This window comes from Brienomyrus brachyistius, unplaced genomic scaffold, assembly GCF_023856365.1.
Source record: "Brienomyrus brachyistius isolate T26 unplaced genomic scaffold, BBRACH_0.4 scaffold89, whole genome shotgun sequence".
Lineage (NCBI taxonomy): Eukaryota > Metazoa > Chordata > Actinopteri > Osteoglossiformes > Mormyridae > Brienomyrus > Brienomyrus brachyistius.
Window position 1 is genome coordinate 467438 of NW_026042364.1, and position 20025 is coordinate 487462.

General features: G+C 41.2%; 2 protein-coding genes across 2 annotated transcripts; one reads left to right on the forward strand and one right to left on the reverse strand.

Annotated features, from left to right (window-relative positions):
* Positions 1-7748: 7748 nt before the first annotated feature.
* LOC125727165 (serine/threonine-protein kinase PLK3-like) lies at positions 7749-11779 on the reverse strand. Its single transcript, XM_049003879.1, has 10 exons — positions 10095-11779; positions 9877-9972; positions 9663-9779; positions 9451-9580; positions 9191-9269; positions 8993-9088; positions 8556-8754; positions 8267-8390; positions 8042-8174; positions 7749-7859 (listed from the first exon to the last, which is right to left on the reverse strand). Exons 1-10 carry the CDS (start codon positions 10299-10301, stop codon positions 7850-7852), a joined length of 1191 nt encoding a protein of 396 aa, XP_048859836.1. The 5' UTR covers positions 10302-11779; the 3' UTR covers positions 7749-7849.
* An 89-nt stretch (positions 11780-11868) lies between these two features.
* Positions 11869-15771, forward strand: LOC125727166 (serine/threonine-protein kinase PLK3-like). Its single transcript, XM_049003880.1, has 10 exons — positions 11869-13425; positions 13548-13643; positions 13741-13857; positions 13940-14069; positions 14251-14329; positions 14432-14527; positions 14766-14964; positions 15130-15253; positions 15346-15478; positions 15661-15771. The coding sequence occupies exons 1-10, from the start codon at positions 13219-13221 to the stop codon at positions 15668-15670; spliced, it is 1191 nt and encodes a 396-aa protein (XP_048859837.1). The 5' UTR covers positions 11869-13218; the 3' UTR covers positions 15671-15771.
* The last annotated feature ends 4254 nt before the right edge of the window (positions 15772-20025 follow it).

The following is a 20025-nucleotide window of genomic DNA, read 5'->3' on the forward strand; positions in this document are numbered from 1 at the left end:
TCGTTGTCCCATCGTTAGTTATTGTATATGCCTGTCACTGTGCCTGTCACTGTGCCTGTCACTGTGCCTGTCACTGTGCCTGTCACTGTGCCTGTCACTGTGCTCATCTTCCCGCATCTTTCTCTGCCCCTGGGTCTTTCCCCTGCTTGTTCCCTGTTCTCCTGTTTGGATCCCTCGTGGTTGCATTTGGTTTTCCCAATAACTGTCAAAGTTTTGCCTCAAAGTTTTGCCCTCTCCGTTCACCTTACTCCAGTCCACAGGTTGTTCCTTTCCTTGTTGTGACACTTCAAATCTCTTGAAATATTTGTATAGCTTTTCTACTATACATAACATATCATACAGTACTAAACAACACATATCCAAACATACACTGAAATTGACAGAAATAATTTTTACTAAGTGTTAATTTCCTCCCAAAATTAGGAATATTATCCTACCATTGAATTGTTATATTGTGTGAAATTATATAATATGTTAATTTATTGTATATTTTAAACAGATCAGAAAAACAGTGATTCATCAAAAGTGGAATGGTCACATAAGCAAGTATGGTATCAAAATCAGCAAAAAAATTCCAACTGACTTCCATCCTGGGATCAGCATTTAAGAGCAATTTGTACATGTAAGTGATAGCAAACCGAATTGATCCATCCAATTCTGCCATCTTTGTCTCCACAGTGCCATGACGAGGACACACTGAATTACGCTGCCCTGAACCTTAAGAAGCCAAAACCCAGGAGACAGAAGAAAGACGGGAATAATGACACTCTGTATTCTGACCTCCGCTGCAGAGATTATGAATAAAGATGCTTCTTATTCATGTCAGTCACACAGAGTGTTCAGGGTGTAGCTTTAATAATATTCAGAAGGAGGGCAGGGGAGCCAGTGCTTCTGAGACTGAATCATGGGATTTTACGGAGCCCGATCCTCGTGTGTGCCACGCCCCCCTGATTATCCACATGTGCTTCCCTGATTGTACCCAGCTGTACCCTGTTGTCTTGTCTATTTCAGTCCCAGTCTTGAAAAGTGACATACAGCTGTAAGCTGTTTTCGTTTGTTTGTCTGCTGAGTGCTTCTCTGCAGTGCTGCAGATGTTTCCACTGGTTAGATGCAGCTCAGGAAGACTGACCCACTGACTGCACTGTGTTGGGCTCACTTTGCAAAGAGTAAAAACCACACAGAGAGAACAATACCTGCTTCATTTAAGACCCTGTTTGATCTCTACCTCACCCAGGTCACGCTTTGAAGTAGCCCTAGATATCCAAACAATGTACCATTTTCATTGACGCAGTACACCTTTGACACATGAGTACTACACACAACAGACCCTGTACATTGAATATAGAATGTATAGCTTTCACAACAGAGCACACCATTTATATTATTTATATATTGTTCCCATTTCTAATGGCATGCTTTTGTCTGCGTGTTGAAAAACTCCATTCATCTATCTTCCAACATATATGATGGTCAGGGAGAAGTACTGATAGGGATCTAATATTGATAAACATGTAATATTGGCCAGCAATAATGACCATGATTGACACATACTGATATTATCGTGTCCTACAGGATGGGGCTGGCCAGTTAGTAACAATTAGCACCTATCTCCAATAGGGTATCTCTCTCCCCTAGGATTGTCTGTTCTCCGTGTCCTGAGGAGGCTTATGTCCACGTACATCACAGCATGAGGTCTCCCCCATTACCCACCCCACACACAGGACATGGACCCAGCATGAGGTCTCCCCCATTACCCACCCCACACACAGCGCATGGGCCCAGCATGAGGTCTCCCCCATTACCCACCCCACACACAGCGCATGGACCCAGCATGAGGTCTCCCCCATTACTCACCCCACACACAGCGCATGGACCCAGCATGAGGTCTCCCCCATTACCCACCCCACACACAGCGCATGGACCCAGCATGAGGTTGCCCACGCGATCTCCCCTTTACTGCTCGAGCAGAGCACACGCACATCAACAAATGTCAAGGCATTAAGTGCATTCAAACAACTTCTCAGGACAGTTATAGGCTTGTCAGAACTCGCCCTCTAGTGGTTTGGACACATACATCCAAGTTTTTAATAGAGTAAAAGGACCTCCAACAGAAGAAACAAACGTGTAAGATCAAACAAAAACCGCTTGTTAAATTCCAAAAAAGACAAAACACACATTTTCCCATAAAAATGACTGTCATGCTCTCAAATAGCTTGCTCACTCATCGCAGAAAAATTTCAGTTAGCATTCTGTAAACACGTGCTGTGTTTTTCATCTCCAGAGTTTTTGAAGAAAACCACTGAATGAATAGTTACCCTCGTTTGAAAGCTTGATCTCCTATGTATACGAATCAATCACTGTCATTCTTCGTTGTCAAGTATTTTTAAAATATACGCTCTGCTTCCCTGCAAGCATACCAATTTTTACGCACTGAACCTTTGCCCATGGTTATGTTTCACTATAATAAACTTTTTGTATGAACATCAAATTACAGTGTCACTTGTTTTGTCCAATAGAGGTGTGTCTAAGGTTTGAGAAATGGTATGGGATGTGCTGATTCGCCATTGTTTTTCGCACTGGGGACAGAAACGCGCAAATGCTTCTCTGTCGGCGCAGTATCTGTGGGAGTGTCTCCAGTTCGCATTGCACAGATAATCTCGGTGAGTTTTCCCAATTATTTTCGCACAACATTTTTGAGTGAAGAAAAATGGCTCGGAAGACGTTCATGTTTGAGGAAGCACAGAACATGATTTTGGAAGTGAGGCATCCATCGCTGACTCCGTTGATTCGATGGAGGTGGACGCTTTTTTGCACGGAGAGGATGCAACATTTTGCTCTTTAATTCTATAGATTTTTATAATTCCGTGATTCAGCAATTCATAATTAACATTTGCTTTGGTGACAATTGTATTGTGGTACATTGGGAAAAGTTACGCATCGCCTTTGTCAGGCTTTGTTTGGGCAAAGTTACGTGGGGCATTACTCAGGCTTTGTTTGGGCAAAGTTACGTGGGGCATTACTCAGGCTTTGTTTGGGCAAAGTTACGTGGGGCATTACTCAGGCTTTGTTTGGGCAAAGTTACGTGGGGCATTACTCAGGCTCAGCAATGAATGTAAATATGTATATACATTACTTTGTTACCCTCATTCTTTAGATTATATTAATAATAGCATTCCCACCTTAGCAAAACCAGAACTTTCTCTTCTTGTTCTCACCTCCCTATTCTGCGTGACTCTTGCGCCTCCCACTGACTATAAATAAAGGAGCCAAGGGGAACCACCCTTTGTAACACATTCTGCTGTAGTTTGCATTGCAGAGAGTGTGGGTACCCTTGCAAGTAAAACTATAAAGTGTGTGTCTCGTAAAGTGTGGAGTTGGCGTGGAAACGCCGGGCGCTTTCCCCAATATTAACTGATAGTGCTGCAGTCCAACATCCATAACATACACTTCTTCATGATTCTACTCTTTCCAGCTGTCGGATTAGGCCGTGGTGGCTTTATGGTTAGGGAAGTGCACTTGTAGTTGAAACACTGTAGGTTCGAATCCCCGACCAGCAAAGCCTCACTGAGATACTGACCCCCAAGTACTGCTCCCTGGGCGCTGAATTTGCTGCCCCCTGCTATGTCACATATGGGTTAAATACAGAGAATGCATTTTGTAGTTGTGCACCATGTGCTGTGGTATGTTGACAATTAATTGCTAAATTCTAATTCGAAATTAGGCAGTCAATCCCTGCAGTTCCTTCATGTTGCAATTTTGCAGGCAGGGCATTGTCAGCGATGTCTTTTCCTTTTCTGTGTTGGATCCAGGATCTCATCGTTTCAGACGGTCCTCCCACCACCTTTGACATGGCAGCTGTTGTCACATGTTGAGACAGAGCTCTGCTCACTAGGGTGACGACTAAAGGATCTACACAGCAGAAGATTAGTATCAGAGTCAGAATAATCACAGCTCCTAAGAAAAGCCCTTTCATAACAGCTTGCTGCCAACCTCCCCACATATCATACCACCAATCCAAACATTCCTGTGTGTTGACCTGCACCTCTTGCCATTTCACCCTGAATCCCCTGTGATTTAACACGCGGAGGTGTACTCGGTCTGCTGGGGAGATGACTGGCTCCCCCTGGTCGGTGCTGTCTCTTGTCATCTGTGCTGCCTCCTTGTCCTGTTTGAATATAGCTTTATATATTTCGGTTAGACTCCTTATGTACTTCAACTCATGCAAATCTGAAGACCATCCATTGTGAAAATGTCAACCGGTGACTGAGGTGCTTCAACAGTAAAGGAGAGATCGCATGCAGAGCTGATATTCTATAGCTTCTTAGTCTAAGTAAAAATAAAATTTTCTCGTCATATAAGAACCAAGTCTCTGGCTGGAAATTTCCACAAAAGAGCCATTTAGTTATTTCTAGAAAAATATACAGAGCCAATGAAGGAACCAGATGTCACAGTAACACAGGTCTGCCCTGGTGCCTTAGGATACGTCTGTCTAAACATGAGTGAGGAGATGGATGCACAGTTCTATAGAGGCCTCTGAGGAGAATAAATGATCCCAATATTATGTTGAGAGAGATGGTTAATTCCGTTTTAATCCAGACTGGGTTCAGAGCACCTGTTCTGCCGTTGATCTTTTGCATGCGTGTTACCATGTATTAGTTTACTCTGAATTTTGATTACTTGGCAAACTAAAACATTTTTGGTCGTATTTTTTTATTCCTAAATTTAAAGTAATTGTACAGTACAATAATATGTTTGAACTTGCTTTGTAGAAAATAAGTGTCATGCCCGGCTCATACGCTCCTCGTGTGTGCCACGCCCCCTGATTACCCACGTGTGCTTCCCTGATCGTCTCCTGCTGTGTCCGATTACTTTGATTAGTCCTGTCCTATTTAAGTGCTGATCTTACCTGTTCCCCTTGTCCGTCATTGTAGTTTGTTGTGGATCTTGTGTGGTTTGATGTTCCCTGCTCCCGATTCCCTAATTAAACCCCGAGTTTACCCCGATCTCGACCTGTCTGCCTGCTCCTTTCACGCCTGCCCACACGATCGCCGCTTACCGCCGTCCTGCTCGCAACCGCTACGCCGTGATCGTGACAGGGGCCATTCGCGAATCAGTTCTGAATGGTGCACAACCTTAGTTCTTATGTTAAATCATGTTTTTTTTTTCTGACAGCCCAGATAAATGAAATAAAAAAGAATTTTCTTTTGTTGCTTAAGAATTTTGCACAGTCCTATATACAGTATAGCAATTTTTAAAGCTTTTTTTTTCATTTCTTTTAAAGAGGTTGCAATAAGTAGCATTAACATCTGTATAAAGAAAAGGCTAAGCAGAAATGTAACAAACTGCATAATGTGATGTAGTGCATGTTCATGTATAAATGTAACAAACTGTATATGATGCAGTGCATGTTCATGTATAAATGTTTAAATGTAACAAACTGTATAATAATGTGATGCAGTGCATGTTCATGTATAAATGTAACAAACTGTATAATAATGTGATGCAGTGCATGTTCATGTATAAATGTAACAAACTGCACAATAATGTGATGCAGTGCATGTTCATGTATAAATGTAACAAACTGCACAATAATGTGATGCAGTGCATGTTCATGTATAAATGTAACAAACTGCACAATAATGTGATGCAGTGCATATTCATGTATAAATGTAACATCAGGAGGGGTCCATCACAGCCCCACCACCATCTCTTGTTCAAACCCTTTGGTCTTCTCATTTTCATTAGTAAGCTCCCGATCACCGTAACTGATCTGCATTTGAGACATTTTTCCCGCATCTCATTTTCACAATAAGCTGATAATACTAATAATACTACTGTAATGATAGTATTACAGTAGACTTACTCTTTAAAGCCAGATGGCAGTGGTCACATACTGATGAACGGTTGGGCAGCAAATGCATTTAATGTGGCTAGATAGCAAATAAACTGATTCACCATTTACTCTCATTTGCATCAATTAAAATGTTTGCTGGAAATGTAAATGTAAGCAGTAAAGCTACATTTTACGTTCTTTAAGAAAGTTTAAGAAAGAACAGTTAAACTGTATTTTGAGTGTGGTTAGAAGATCCAGTATTTCAGAAAACTTAAGAATTGTGTAATATGAGAGACTAGCGAGTCTAATATCAGACTGACTGCGCTGAGCTTGTCTGAGAGAGATGATTAGCGAATGGCCTCCCACAGTGTCTCAGCACTCCGTACAAAGAACTTCATATGCTCAGCATATGTTCCTGTTTATCTAATTGTTCTTATTTTAACTGGCTGTGAAGGAGTAAATGAATAAACTTTGCCTGTAGAGTGAACTGGTTACTATGGTTCGGGGCAGCTTTTATTAGACATTGTAGACACCACGTTAGTCTATCAAGAGAGTAAGACCGATCGCTAAGGGTGTCATCTGAGTAAAAACAAAGTTACCTCAAAATAGCCAACCAATCACGAGCCAGTACGCATCAAGGCCAACATCTGATTGGAATGCACCATTACTATGCGGTGAAAGGTTAATAGCTAATCACTGATAAACTCAAACACGAACAGCATGCCAAGCAGACTATCTGTTCCCTTCCCTCCATGTTGTCCTTCCAACTGATTGCTCAATGACAATATTTTAAAATGTGGACTTCCTAATTACTATAACATAATTTCTATTTGTTAGATTGTTGTTGCGATTACTTATTTATTTACTTACTTATTGTTATTGAATGTCATATTTATTTATTTATTTATTTATATGTTATTCTTGTTATTTTATTTCTTATTGATTAAAAACAAAGTCATTGAGAAAGTTTATGAAATTCTGTATTTTTTCTATTTTTAGATATTCATTATCTTACAGTCGCATGAATGAATGAATATTCATTCATTACTTTACATCTTACAGTCCCAATAAGAGTTAAAACTGCAACCCCCCACCCACCCATCATTCTTTCTTTACTTTCCAGCCCAAAATAATTTCTACAACATAAGTAAAGGACAACTATCAGTAACACGTAGGTACATGTAGGATTTTCCGTTGTTAGTTGTCCTGTACATACGAAAGTAGTCTTCCAGCTCCTGTCAAGCGCTCATTTTCGGACACAAAATACATACTGTGTGACAAAATGCATTATTCAATGACAAAATCAAGTAATGCCTTGAATTTTGTCCAGAGAAAGACATACTACAGTTACATTTTGTCCACAGAAGCATAAATACATTACTGTCTTTGGTGCCCCGAAATCAACAGGAATGTTTCATTTTGTACACAGAACTGATATTAGCACCTAGCATATCATGTTCAGAAGGTTGAATGTATCTGCTTTCGTGAATGAAAAAGGGCATTTCATCCACAAAATGCATTTTGTCAAAGAAACAAGTTCATTGCGTGCAGGAAATGGACTTTGTGAGTGAAAGAGATGCATTTAGTAGAGGGGCGTAGTACCTTCCAATAACCAGGAGGTGGAGAGCCAACTTTGATTTTGGTAATCCCAATTGACTTTGGCACATATAGGAAAATATAATTTTCAAAATAACATGAGTCTTATGCAATTTACCCAAGTAATACAAGCTCTTTAGGTGACACACAAAGAATCAATTCCCATCAACATAGTGTCAGAACACATATACTCAGTGACCAAACAATTAAGCAGAACAGACTGAGTGGTGAAAATGAAATCTGCATGAGATTGTCTAGTGTGTTCTTGGTATGAATGTGGCCATAATCATACAAGAAAAAAACTGAATCCATGCCTGAATGCTTGAAACACAAAAGAACTTTATTGAAACAGGAGTGGACAGGGAGCTGGGGGAGGCACTCAGGTGTGGGGCGTCACTGCACTTGCTGAGTACAGCCTGCCTACAGGTCCCTGTGTAGAAAAATAGAGGTTTTCAGTTAACATGGCATTCACTAGAGTTCAAGGACGACTACACTAATATTCAATATACCCCAGCTTTATCCATGCAAATCACCAAGACAAGCTTAAGCTACAGAATGGTAACAGAGATGGAACAGGACAAGGATTCACTATTGTGAACAGCATATCTTTACCTCAACCACTTTGACCAACTGGACCAGGTCAATTTGTTCATTGGTCTGTTGACATCCTCTAGAACACGGAGTGACTCCACAGGCTGGGGGATCTCAAGTCCACTCTGCTCGGCATCCTCCCGTAAAGGCTCAACTGCGAGAAAGCATGGATTTGCCAAGTCATGCATCTGAGCCTGAGGAACTGAGAGATGATCTACTAGTAGGATTTATGTCGATGGAATTTACCTCTGGATCGCTTTTTTCGTATCAGGCGCATGAAACGGTTGAAAATCTTTTTGAATGGGTTGACTGATTTATGCTTTGGTGGTGTATTGCAGCTACTAGCTGGCAGTGTCTTTGGAGTGAAGCCCTAGGGTATTAGTTTAATATGCATCAGTTAAGCAAACCAATTCCATACATCCATCCATGCATCCATCCATCTTTTGTTACTGTAATTTTAAAGGAAGGGTAAGTACCAGTGACCTCAGCAGACCAGCTAATCATCCACATCCCACCAGTTTGCAAGTGGACCAACCTTTGTGAAGAACTTGTGGCGACAGACATTCGATAGTGACGGGCGATCCCGTGGGTCGATTCTAAATATCTTGCCCATCAGTTTCCCAGCTTCAATAGAGAGATTCTGCGGTAGAATAAATTTGGCTTCCTTTATATTCTTGAGCATCTCCCAGTAATCGTCAGCGTAGAATGCGATTTCCCCAACCAGAAGCTGGTACCTGTAGTAAGAAAGGCAGCAAAGGTGTTTGAGGTCTTTCACATTTGACATAAAAATGCTGTGCTTCCAAAAGAGCAATTCCTTTCAGCTGTGTGCCAGTATTAATTTTTCTTTTCTCTTTCAAGAAGAAAAAAAAACATATTTATGTATGTTAGACACGTGTCTTCTTAAAATGTTAGACAGATTTTATTAGCCATGCTGATCTTTGGCCGGGAGGGGGGTTGACAGGGTATACGTACATGACACAGCCCAGTGCCCAGACGTCCGCTTCCGTTCCATGGCCCTCTCGTTTCCACACTTCTGGAGCCATGTAGACGGGAGTACCACACACTTCTCTACAACACACACAAATGGAAAACGTTAAGCGCACATGTGCTTTAGCTTGCTGTATAAACAAATTTGAAAGCTTAGCCAGGAATTCTGCAAAAAACACCTACTTCTCCCTCGGCTTCAGCTTGACCGCCAGTCCGAAATCCCCAATTTTCAGTTCCATTTGGTCATTGATAAATAAATTTTCTGAAAGACAAACAAATTTGCATTAAGGATAGACTCAAATACTTTGCCAAACTGCAGACTTTACCAAATTGATAAATTAACACTACACAGAAATCCAGACGACCTACACTCGCAATGCCATGTGAAATGCCAGCATTATTATACAGAAAATTGAGTAAAGCGTGAGTGCATGTACACATACCCAACTTGATGTCCCTGTGGACGTAACCTTGCCGGTGGATGTATGTTAACCCTGAAATCAGCTGGTTAATGTAGTATCGCACTTCGGGCTCAGTCAAAGTCCCCCGAGCTTTTAAAATGTCACCGAGTGTCTGGGCAGGGAGAAACAGGGGCAGCCTGATCTATCACAAAGTCTTTGCCTTAGTAAGACGTCTACAAAAGTCAGGGACTCACCTGCCCACTGCACAACTCCATGAAAATATACATGAATTTGTCATCTTCGAAAGAGTGGGAGAACCCCACCACATTCTTGTGCCGCAGTGTTTTTAAAATCTGTACTTCTTCACAGACCTGAGTGAAATGTCAAACACACCATCTCATAAAGTAAAAGGGAAATGCAGATAAACTGAAAAGAGGGATGACGTCAAGCACAATCCATACCACATACCTCCTCCACTCCCCAGGAATATAGCCGGATGACCTTAACAGCATAGGTGTCGCCAGTTTCAAGATCGGTCATCTTATAGCATTTGCCACAAGCGCCCTAAAAAACATGTCCTCAATATGTTAACAATAAAGAACATTTCTGACTGACCCTGTTCAAGCATCTCCTCTCTGCAGAAAAATATCAACTGCGATCACTTTCTACAACATTGTGGTGCACACCTGTCCCAAAAGCTCATCCCTGCCGTAGGACCTTAATGTCTTGGGATCTACCAGAATCTCAGGCACTTCCGATGCCATCTGAGCGCGGGAAGGTTCACTGACAGACATGATTTCACCAGAAGAGAAGCGCGATCCGTAACTAACCCGTGGAATACTCGAAATGGGTAGTGAGCGCTCGCGTTCTAAATTACGTGTACACTGCGTCATCAGTCTTAGAACGCGGCCAAGGCAGCCACGCGATTCGAACTTGTTAGATGGATTACGTCACCACATTGAAAATTACATGGACGGAAAAAGAAGTGAACTTGCTAAGACAATGCAACTAAACACGGATAAAAACTTTTATTACAATCAACTTTATTGAAGAAAAAAAATGTGTACACCAAACATTCAGTTTCGGTAATGCAGTAACACATGCTCGGGAGTAAAGCCTTAGAGCAGAGGCCAGGCGGACCGCGGTCCGGGTCCGTACCCAGAAGCTGTCCCATACGGAGCTGGACCGATAGTCAAAACAAAAGGTTATGATTTAGAACCTGACTGGGCGCTTTTATTTTGTCGGCGCAGCTTTTATAGTCTTTTCGGTAGCGGTTTAGCACTAGAACCGCCGTTTCCCACGCCAACGAACGTTAACTGCCAAGCAAGACGCAACTCGCCGTATGCAGCCCTGTCTTTGCGCTAATGTGCCATTAGTGTTAATAGCACCAGCGAAGCTACTGATGTTCCTTGTTCCTAACAGAGTGGCTTTTCTGTCCTGAAATCGTAAAGCTTTCAAACACAGCATGTATTATATAACATGTTGTTTATTGGTGATTTCATGCTCGTCGAAGTTTCCGCTTTTTAACAACTGTATAAAGTAATGTTATTTATTATATAAATCAACTCAGGTGAAACAAATGTACGTTTCCAGGGTCGCCGAACCTCGTGTATCTGGCGTGAGACTCACGCTTTCAGACTCACGCAGGAAATCTTACCGCAAATCTATATTATTTCATTGAACCAAAAATGTTATACGTCAAAAATGTAATTACACGATTAGATACCTGAAAAAGTCAGGTATCGGTTACATGCAATGTTTATACAACTAATAGGCTACTAAAATATACCACATTAAATAGTTAGACATTTTGATCTTCTGAACCTTTGCTTCAAGAATTTTCTCTAACTGGATGTCTTTACATTTTAGTTGAATACCCCTGCCAAAGGCAGTTGGCTTAATACAATTTTAGTTTTTCTTTTTTTTCTTAGAATAGTAAACGGAAGATCGTACACGCTCTTGCTGCAAGGTGCTGCAGCCTAACGCATCGAAACAAACTATATTACACTAAAGATCGCACTATTCTGCGCGGTCGTGCTGTTAATATAGGCTATTGTACATTCTAAGCAATTGCCCAGGAAACAAAAAAAAACTGACCTTTTGTATGAAAGCAAACGTCCAACAACCGCTTTCTTTACTTCCGTCCCTCTTCCCTCTCTTTATTCCCTTTTCGTTTTTGAAATCCCGACTTGTGTCGCACACTGTTCACGTGTAGCATATATCTAGCCAGATAGCTAACGTACTTTGTAAGTAGGTAAAGTCTAAGCTGCTCCAACATTCGGGCTTGGTGAAGTAGGTTGATATCTTGTCTTCCTGAAGAAAGACGCCGATTTTCACCACGCAGGAGGGCTACATTGAGATCAGTCCCACTTTCAGCTGTTTACATTTATTTACATCTATGCACATTGTTGTAACGGAATGTAAAGTGCGGCACCTGACAGACAGGTGAAATGCGCACCAGAAACGATAGGTAAAAACTCATTTTATACACGTGGATAGGACAAGGTTACCTAAACTACGCTCCTTTGGAAACCATATATAAATTATCTCTATGGTATATATATGGGAATGATCTCAGTGTAGGAGACCCTCTTACGTGGTGAAAATCGGTTTAGTCCAGATTCGGGGCCTTTCTTCAGGAAGACAAGATATGAACCTAGTTCATTAAGCCCGAATGTTGCAGCAGCAAACTTAACGGCTTAGACATTACTTATACAGTACGATATGCTTGTTAGCTAGCTGGCTAGATATTTGCCACACGTGAACAATGTCCGCCCCAATTCGGGATTTCAAAAACGAAAAGGGAATAAAGAGAAGGAAGAAGGGCGGAAGTAAATAAAGCGGTTGTTGGCCGTTTACTTAAAATTCTTGAAGCAAAGGTTCAGAAGATCAAAATGTCTAACTATTTAATGTGGTATATTTTAGTAGCCTATTAGTTGTATAAACATTGCATGTAACCGATACCTGACTTTTTCAGGTATCTAATCGTGTAATTACATTTTTGACGTATAACATTTTTGGTTCAATGAAATAATATAGATTTGCGGTAAGATTTCCTGCGTGAGTCTGAAAGCGTGAGTCTCACGCCAGATACACGAGGTTCGGCGACCCTGGAAACGTACATTTGTTTCACCTGAGTTGATTTATATAATAAATAACATTACTTTATACAGTTGTTAAAAAGCGGAAACTTCGACGAGCATGAAATCACCAATAAACAACATGTTATATAATACATGCTGTGTTTGAAAGCTTTACGATTTCAGGACAGAAAAGCCACTCTGTTAGGAACAAGGAACATCAGTAGCTTCGCTGGTGCTATTAACACTAATGGCACATTAGCGCAAAGACAGGGCTGCATACGGCGAGTTGCGTCTTGCTTGGCAGTTAACGTTCGTTGGCGTGGGAAACGGCGGTTCTAGTGCTAAACCGCTACCGAAAAGACTATAAAAGCTGCGCCGACAAAATAAAAGCGCCCAGTCAGGTTCTAAATCATAACCTTTTGTTTTGACTATCGGTCCAGCTCCGTATGGGACAGCTTCTGGGTACGGACCCGGACCGCGGTCCGCCTGGCCTCTGCTCTAAGGCTTTACTCCCGAGCATGTGTTACTGCATTACCGAAACTGAATGTTTGGTGTACACATTTTTTTTCTTCAATAAAGTTGATTGTAATAAAAGTTTTTATCCGTGTTTAGTTGCATTGTCTTAGCAAGTTCACTTCTTTTTCCGTCCATGTAATTTTCAATGTGGTGACGTAATCCATCTAACAAGTTCGAATCGCGTGGCTGCCTTGGCCGCGTTCTAAGACTGATGACGCAGTGTACACGTAATTTAGAACGCGAGCGCTCACTACCCATTTCGAGTATTCCACGGGTTAGTTACGGATCGCGCTTCTCTTCTGGTGAAATCATGTCTGTCAGTGAACCTTCCCGCGCTCAGATGGCATCGGAAGTGCCTGAGATTCTGGTAGATCCCAAGACATTAAGGTCCTACGGCAGGGATGAGCTTTTGGGACAGGTGTGCACCACAATGTTGTAGAAAGTGATCGCAGTTGATATTTTTCTGCAGAGAGGAGATGCTTGAACAGGGTCAGTCAGAAATGTTCTTTATTGTTAACATATTGAGGACATGTTTTTTAGGGCGCTTGTGGCAAATGCTATAAGATGACCGATCTTGAAACTGGCGACACCTATGCTGTTAAGGTCATCCGGCTATATTCCTGGGGAGTGGAGGAGGTATGTGGTATGGATTGTGCTTGACGTCATCCCTCTTTTCAGTTTATCTGCATTTCCCTTTTACTTTATGAGATGGTGTGTTTGACATTTCACTCAGGTCTGTGAAGAAGTACAGATTTTAAAAACACTGCGGCACAAGAATGTGGTGGGGTTCTCCCACTCTTTCGAAGATGACAAATTCATGTATATTTTCATGGAGTTGTGCAGTGGGCAGGTGAGTCCCTGACTTTTGTAGACGTCTTACTAAGGCAAAGACTTTGTGATAGATCAGGCTGCCCCTGTTTCTCCCTGCCCAGACACTCGGTGACATTTTAAAAGCTCGGGGGACTTTGACTGAGCCCGAAGTGCGATACTACATTAACCAGCTGATTTCAGGGTTAACATACATCCACCGGCAAGGTTACGTCCACAGGGACATCAAGTTGGGTATGTGTACATGCACTCACGCTTTACTCAATTTTCTGTATAATAATGCTGGCATTTCACATGGCATTGCGAGTGTAGGTCGTCTGGATTTCTGTGTAGTGTTAATTTATCAATTTGGTAAAGTCTGCAGTTTGGCAAAGTATTTGAGTCTATCCTTAATGCAAATTTGTTTGTCTTTCAGAAAATTTATTTATCAATGACCAAATGGAACTGAAAATTGGGGATTTCGGACTGGCGGTCAAGCTGAAGCCGAGGGAGAAGTAGGTGTTTTTTGCAGAATTCCTGGCTAAGCTTTCAAATTTGTTTATACAGCAAGCTAAAGCACATGTGCGCTTAACGTTTTCCATTTGTGTGTGTTGTAGAGAAGTGTGTGGTACTCCCGTCTACATGGCTCCAGAAGTGTGGAAACGAGAGGGCCATGGAACGGAAGCGGACGTCTGGGCACTGGGCTGTGTCATGTACGTATACCCTGTCAACCCCCCTCCCGGCCAAAGATCAGCATGGCTAATAAAATCTGTCTAACATTTTAAGAAGACACGTGTCTAACATACATAAATATGTTTTTTTTTCTTCTTGAAAGAGAAAAGAAAAATTAATACTGGCACACAGCTGAAAGGAATTGCTCTTTTGGAAGCACAGCATTTTTATGTCAAATGTGAAAGACCTCAAACACCTTTGCTGCCTTTCTTACTACAGGTACCAGCTTCTGGTTGGGGAAATCGCATTCTACGCTGACGATTACTGGGAGATGCTCAAGAATATAAAGGAAGCCAAATTTATTCTACCGCAGAATCTCTCTATTGAAGCTGGGAAACTGATGGGCAAGATATTTAGAATCGACCCACGGGATCGCCCGTCACTATCGAATGTCTGTCGCCACAAGTTCTTCACAAAGGTTGGTCCACTTGCAAACTGGTGGGATGTGGATGATTAGCTGGTCTGCTGAGGTCACTGGTACTTACCCTTCCTTTAAAATTACAGTAACAAAAGATGGATGGATGCATGGATGGATGTATGGAATTGGTTTGCTTAACTGATGCATATTAAACTAATACCCTAGGGCTTCACTCCAAAGACACTGCCAGCTAGTAGCTGCAATACACCACCAAAGCATAAATCAGTCAACCCATTCAAAAAGATTTTCAACCGTTTCATGCGCCTGATACGAAAAAAGCGATCCAGAGGTAAATTCCATCGACATAAATCCTACTAGTAGATCATCTCTCAGTTCCTCAGGCTCAGATGCATGACTTGGCAAATCCATGCTTTCTCGCAGTTGAGCCTTTACGGGAGGATGCCGAGCAGAGTGGACTTGAGATCCCCCAGCCTGTGGAGTCACTCCGTGTTCTAGAGGATGTCAACAGACCAATGAACAAATTGACCTGGTCCAGTTGGTCAAAGTGGTTGAGGTAAAGATATGCTGTTCACAATAGTGAATCCTTGTCCTGTTCCATCTCTGTTACCATTCTGTAGCTTAAGCTTGTCTTGGTGATTTGCATGGATAAAGCTGGGGTATATTGAATATTAGTGTAGTCGTCCTTGAACTCTAGTGAATGCCATGTTAACTGAAAACCTCTATTTTTCTACACAGGGACCTGTAGGCAGGCTGTACTCAGCAAGTGCAGTGACGCCCCACACCTGAGTGCCTCCCCCAGCTCCCTGTCCACTCCTGTTTCAATAAAGTTCTTTTGTGTTTCAAGCATTCAGGCATGGATTCAGTTTTTTTCTTGTATGATTATGGCCACATTCATACCAAGAACACACTAGACAATCTCATGCAGATTTCATTTTCACCACTCAGTCTGTTCTGCTTAATTGTTTGGTCACTGAGTATATGTGTTCTGACACTATGTTGATGGGAATTGATTCTTTGTGTGTCACCTAAAGAGCTTGTATTACTTGGGTAAATTGCATAAGACTCATGTTATTTTGAAAATTATATTTTCCTATATGTGCCAAAGTCAATTGGGATTACCAAAATCAAAGTTGGCTCTCCACCTCCTGGTTATTGGAAGGTACTACGCCCCTCTACTAAATGCATCTCTTTCACTCACAAAGTCCATTTCCTGCACGCAATGAACTTGTTTCTTTGACAAAATGCATTTTGTGGATGAAATGCCCTTTTTCATTCACGAAAGCAGATACATTCAACCTTCTGAACATGATATGCTAGGTGCTAATATCAGTTCTGTGTACAAAATGAAACATTCCTGTTGATTTCGGGGCACCAAAGACAGTAATGTATTTATGCTTCTGTGGACAAAATGTAACTGTAGTATGTCTTTCTCTGGACAAAATTCAAGGCATTACTTGATTTTGTCATTGAATAATGCATTTTGTCACACAGTATGTATTTTGTGTCCGAAAATGAGCGCTTGACAGGAGCTGGAAGACTACTTTCGTATGTACAGGACAACTAACAACGGAAAATCCTACATGTACCTACGTGTTACTGATAGTTGTCCTTTACTTATGTTGTAGAAATTATTTTGGGCTGGAAAGTAAAGAAAGAATGATGGGTGGGTGGGGGGTTGCAGTTTTAACTCTTATTGGGACTGTAAGATGTAAAGTAATGAATGAATATTCATTCATTCATGCGACTGTAAGATAATGAATATCTAAAAATAGAAAAAATACAGAATTTCATAAACTTTCTCAATGACTTTGTTTTTAATCAATAAGAAATAAAATAACAAGAATAACATATAAATAAATAAATAAATAAATATGACATTCAATAACAATAAGTAAGTAAATAAATAAGTAATCGCAACAACAATCTAACAAATAGAAATTATGTTATAGTAATTAGGAAGTCCACATTTTAAAATATTGTCATTGAGCAATCAGTTGGAAGGACAACATGGAGGGAAGGGAACAGGTAGTCTGCTTGGCATGCTGTTCGTGTTTGAGTTTATCAGTGATTAGCTATTAACCTTTCACCGCATAGTAATGGTGCATTCCAATCAGATGTTGGCCTTGATGCGTACTGGCTCGTGATTGGTTGGCTATTTTGAGGTAACTTTGTTTTTACTCAGATGACACCCTTAGCGATCGGTCTTACTCTCTTGATAGACTAACGTGGTGTCCACAATGTCTAATAAAAGCTGCCCCGAACCATAGTAACCAGTTCACTCTACAGGCAAAGTTTATTCATTTACTCCTTCACAGCCAGTTAAAATAAGAACAATTAGATAAACAGGAACATATGCTGAGCATATGAAGTTCTTTGTACGGAGTGCTGAGACACTGTGGGAGGCCATTCGCTAATCATCTCTCTCAGACAAGCTCAGCGCAGTCAGTCTGATATTAGACTCGCTAGTCTCTCATATTACACAATTCTTAAGTTTTCTGAAATACTGGATCTTCTAACCACACTCAAAATACAGTTTAACTGTTCTTTCTTAAACTTTCTTAAAGAACGTAAAATGTAGCTTTACTGCTTACATTTACATTTCCAGCAAACATTTTAATTGATGCAAATGAGAGTAAATGGTGAATCAGTTTATTTGCTATCTAGCCACATTAAATGCATTTGCTGCCCAACCGTTCATCAGTATGTGACCACTGCCATCTGGCTTTAAAGAGTAAGTCTACTGTAATACTATCATTACAGTAGTATTATTAGTATTATCAGCTTATTGTGAAAATGAGATGCGGGAAAAATGTCTCAAATGCAGATCAGTTACGGTGATCGGGAGCTTACTAATGAAAATGAGAAGACCAAAGGGTTTGAACAAGAGATGGTGGTGGGGCTGTGATGGACCCCTCCTGATGTTACATTTATACATGAATATGCACTGCATCTCATTATTATACAGTTTGTTACATTTATACATGAACATGCACTGCATCACATTATTGTGCAGTTTGTTACATTTATACATGAACATGCACTGCATCACATTATTATACAGTTTGTTACATTTATACATGAACATGCACTGCGTCACATTATTATACAGTTTGTTACATTTAAACATTTATACATGAACATGCACTGCATCATATACAGTTTGTTACATTTATACATGAACATGCACTACATCACATTATGCAGTTTGTTACATTTCTGCTTAGCCTTTTCTTTATACAGATGTTAATGCTACTTATTGCAGCCTCTTTAAAAGAAATGAAAAAAAAAGCTTTAAAAATTGCTATACTGTATATAGGACTGTGCAAAATTCTTAAGCAACAAAAGAAAATTCTTTTTTATTTCATTTATCTGGGCTGTCAGAAAAAAAAAACATGATTTAACATAAGAACTAAGGTTGTGCACCATTCAGAACTGATTCGCGAATGGCCCCTGTCACGATCACGGCGTAGCGGTTGCGAGCAGGACGGCGGTAAGCGGCGATCGTGTGGGCAGGCGTGAAAGGAGCAGGCAGACAGGTCGAGATCGGGGTAAACTCGGGGTTTAATTAGGGAATCGGGAGCAGGGAACATCAAACCACACAAGATCCACAACAAACTACAATGACGGACACGGGGAACAGGTAAGATCAGCACTTAAATAGGACGGGACTAATCAAAGTAATCGGACACAGCAGGAGATGATCAGGGAAGCACACGTGGGTAATCAGGGGGCATGGCACACACGAGGACCGTATGAGCCGGGCATGACACTTATTTTCTACAAAGCAAGTTCAATGCAAGCATAACCTGCAGAAGCAAGACAAAGCATGGCGGGGAAAACATATTATTGTACTGTACAATTACTTTAAATTTAGGAATAAAAAAATACGACCAAAAATGTTTTAGTTTGCCAAGTAATCAAAATTCAGAGTAAACTAATACATGGTAACACGCATGCAAAAGATCAACGGCAGAACAGGTGCTCTGAACCCAGTCTGGATTAAAACGGAATTAACCATCTCTCTCAACATAATATTGGGATCATTTATTCTCTTCAGAGGCCTCTATAGAACTGTGCATCCATCTCCTCACTCATGTTTAGACAGACGTATCCTAAGGCACCAGGGCAGACCTGTGTTACTGTGACATCTGGTTCCTTCATTGGCTCTGTATATTTTTCTAGAAATAACTAAATGGCTGTTTTGTGGAAATTTCCAGCCAGAGACTTGGTTCTTATATGACGAGAAAATTTTATTTTTACTTAGACTAAGAAGCTATAGAATATCAGCTCTGCATGCGATCTCTCCTTTACTGTTGAAGCACCTCAGTCACCGGTTGACATTTTCACAATGGATGGTCTTCAGATTTGCATGAGTTGAAGTACATAAGGAGTCTAACCGAAATATATAAAGCTATATTCAAACAGGACAAGGAGGCAGCACAGATGACAAGAGACAGCACCGACCAGGGGGAGCCAGTCATCTCCCCAGCAGACCGAGTACACCTCCGCGTGTTAAATCACAGGGGATTCAGGGTGAAATGGCAAGAGATGCAGGTCAACACACAGGAATGTTTGGATTGGTGGTATGATATGTGGGGAGGTTGGCAGCAAGCTGTTATGAAAGGGCTTTTCTTAGGAGCTGTGATTAATCTGACTCTGATACTAATCTTCTGCTGTGTAGATCCTTTAGTCGTCACCCTAGTGAGCAGAGCTCTGTCTCAACATGTGACAACAGCTGCCATATCAAAGGTGGTGGGAGGACCATCTGAAACGACGAGATCCTGGATCCAACACAGAAAAGGAAAAGACATCGCTGACAATGCCCTGCCTGCAAAATTGCAACATGAAGGAACTGCAGGGATTGACTGCCTAATTTCGAATTAGAATTTAGCAATTAATTGTCAACATACCACAGCACATGGTGCACAACTACAAAATGCATTCTCTGTATTTAACCCATATGTGACATAGCAGGGGGCAGCAAATTCAGCGCCCAGGGAGCAGTACTTGGGGGTCAGTATCTCAGTGAGGCTTTGCTGGTCGGGGATTCGAACCTACAGTGTTTCAACTACAAGTGCACTTCCCTAACCATAAAGCCAC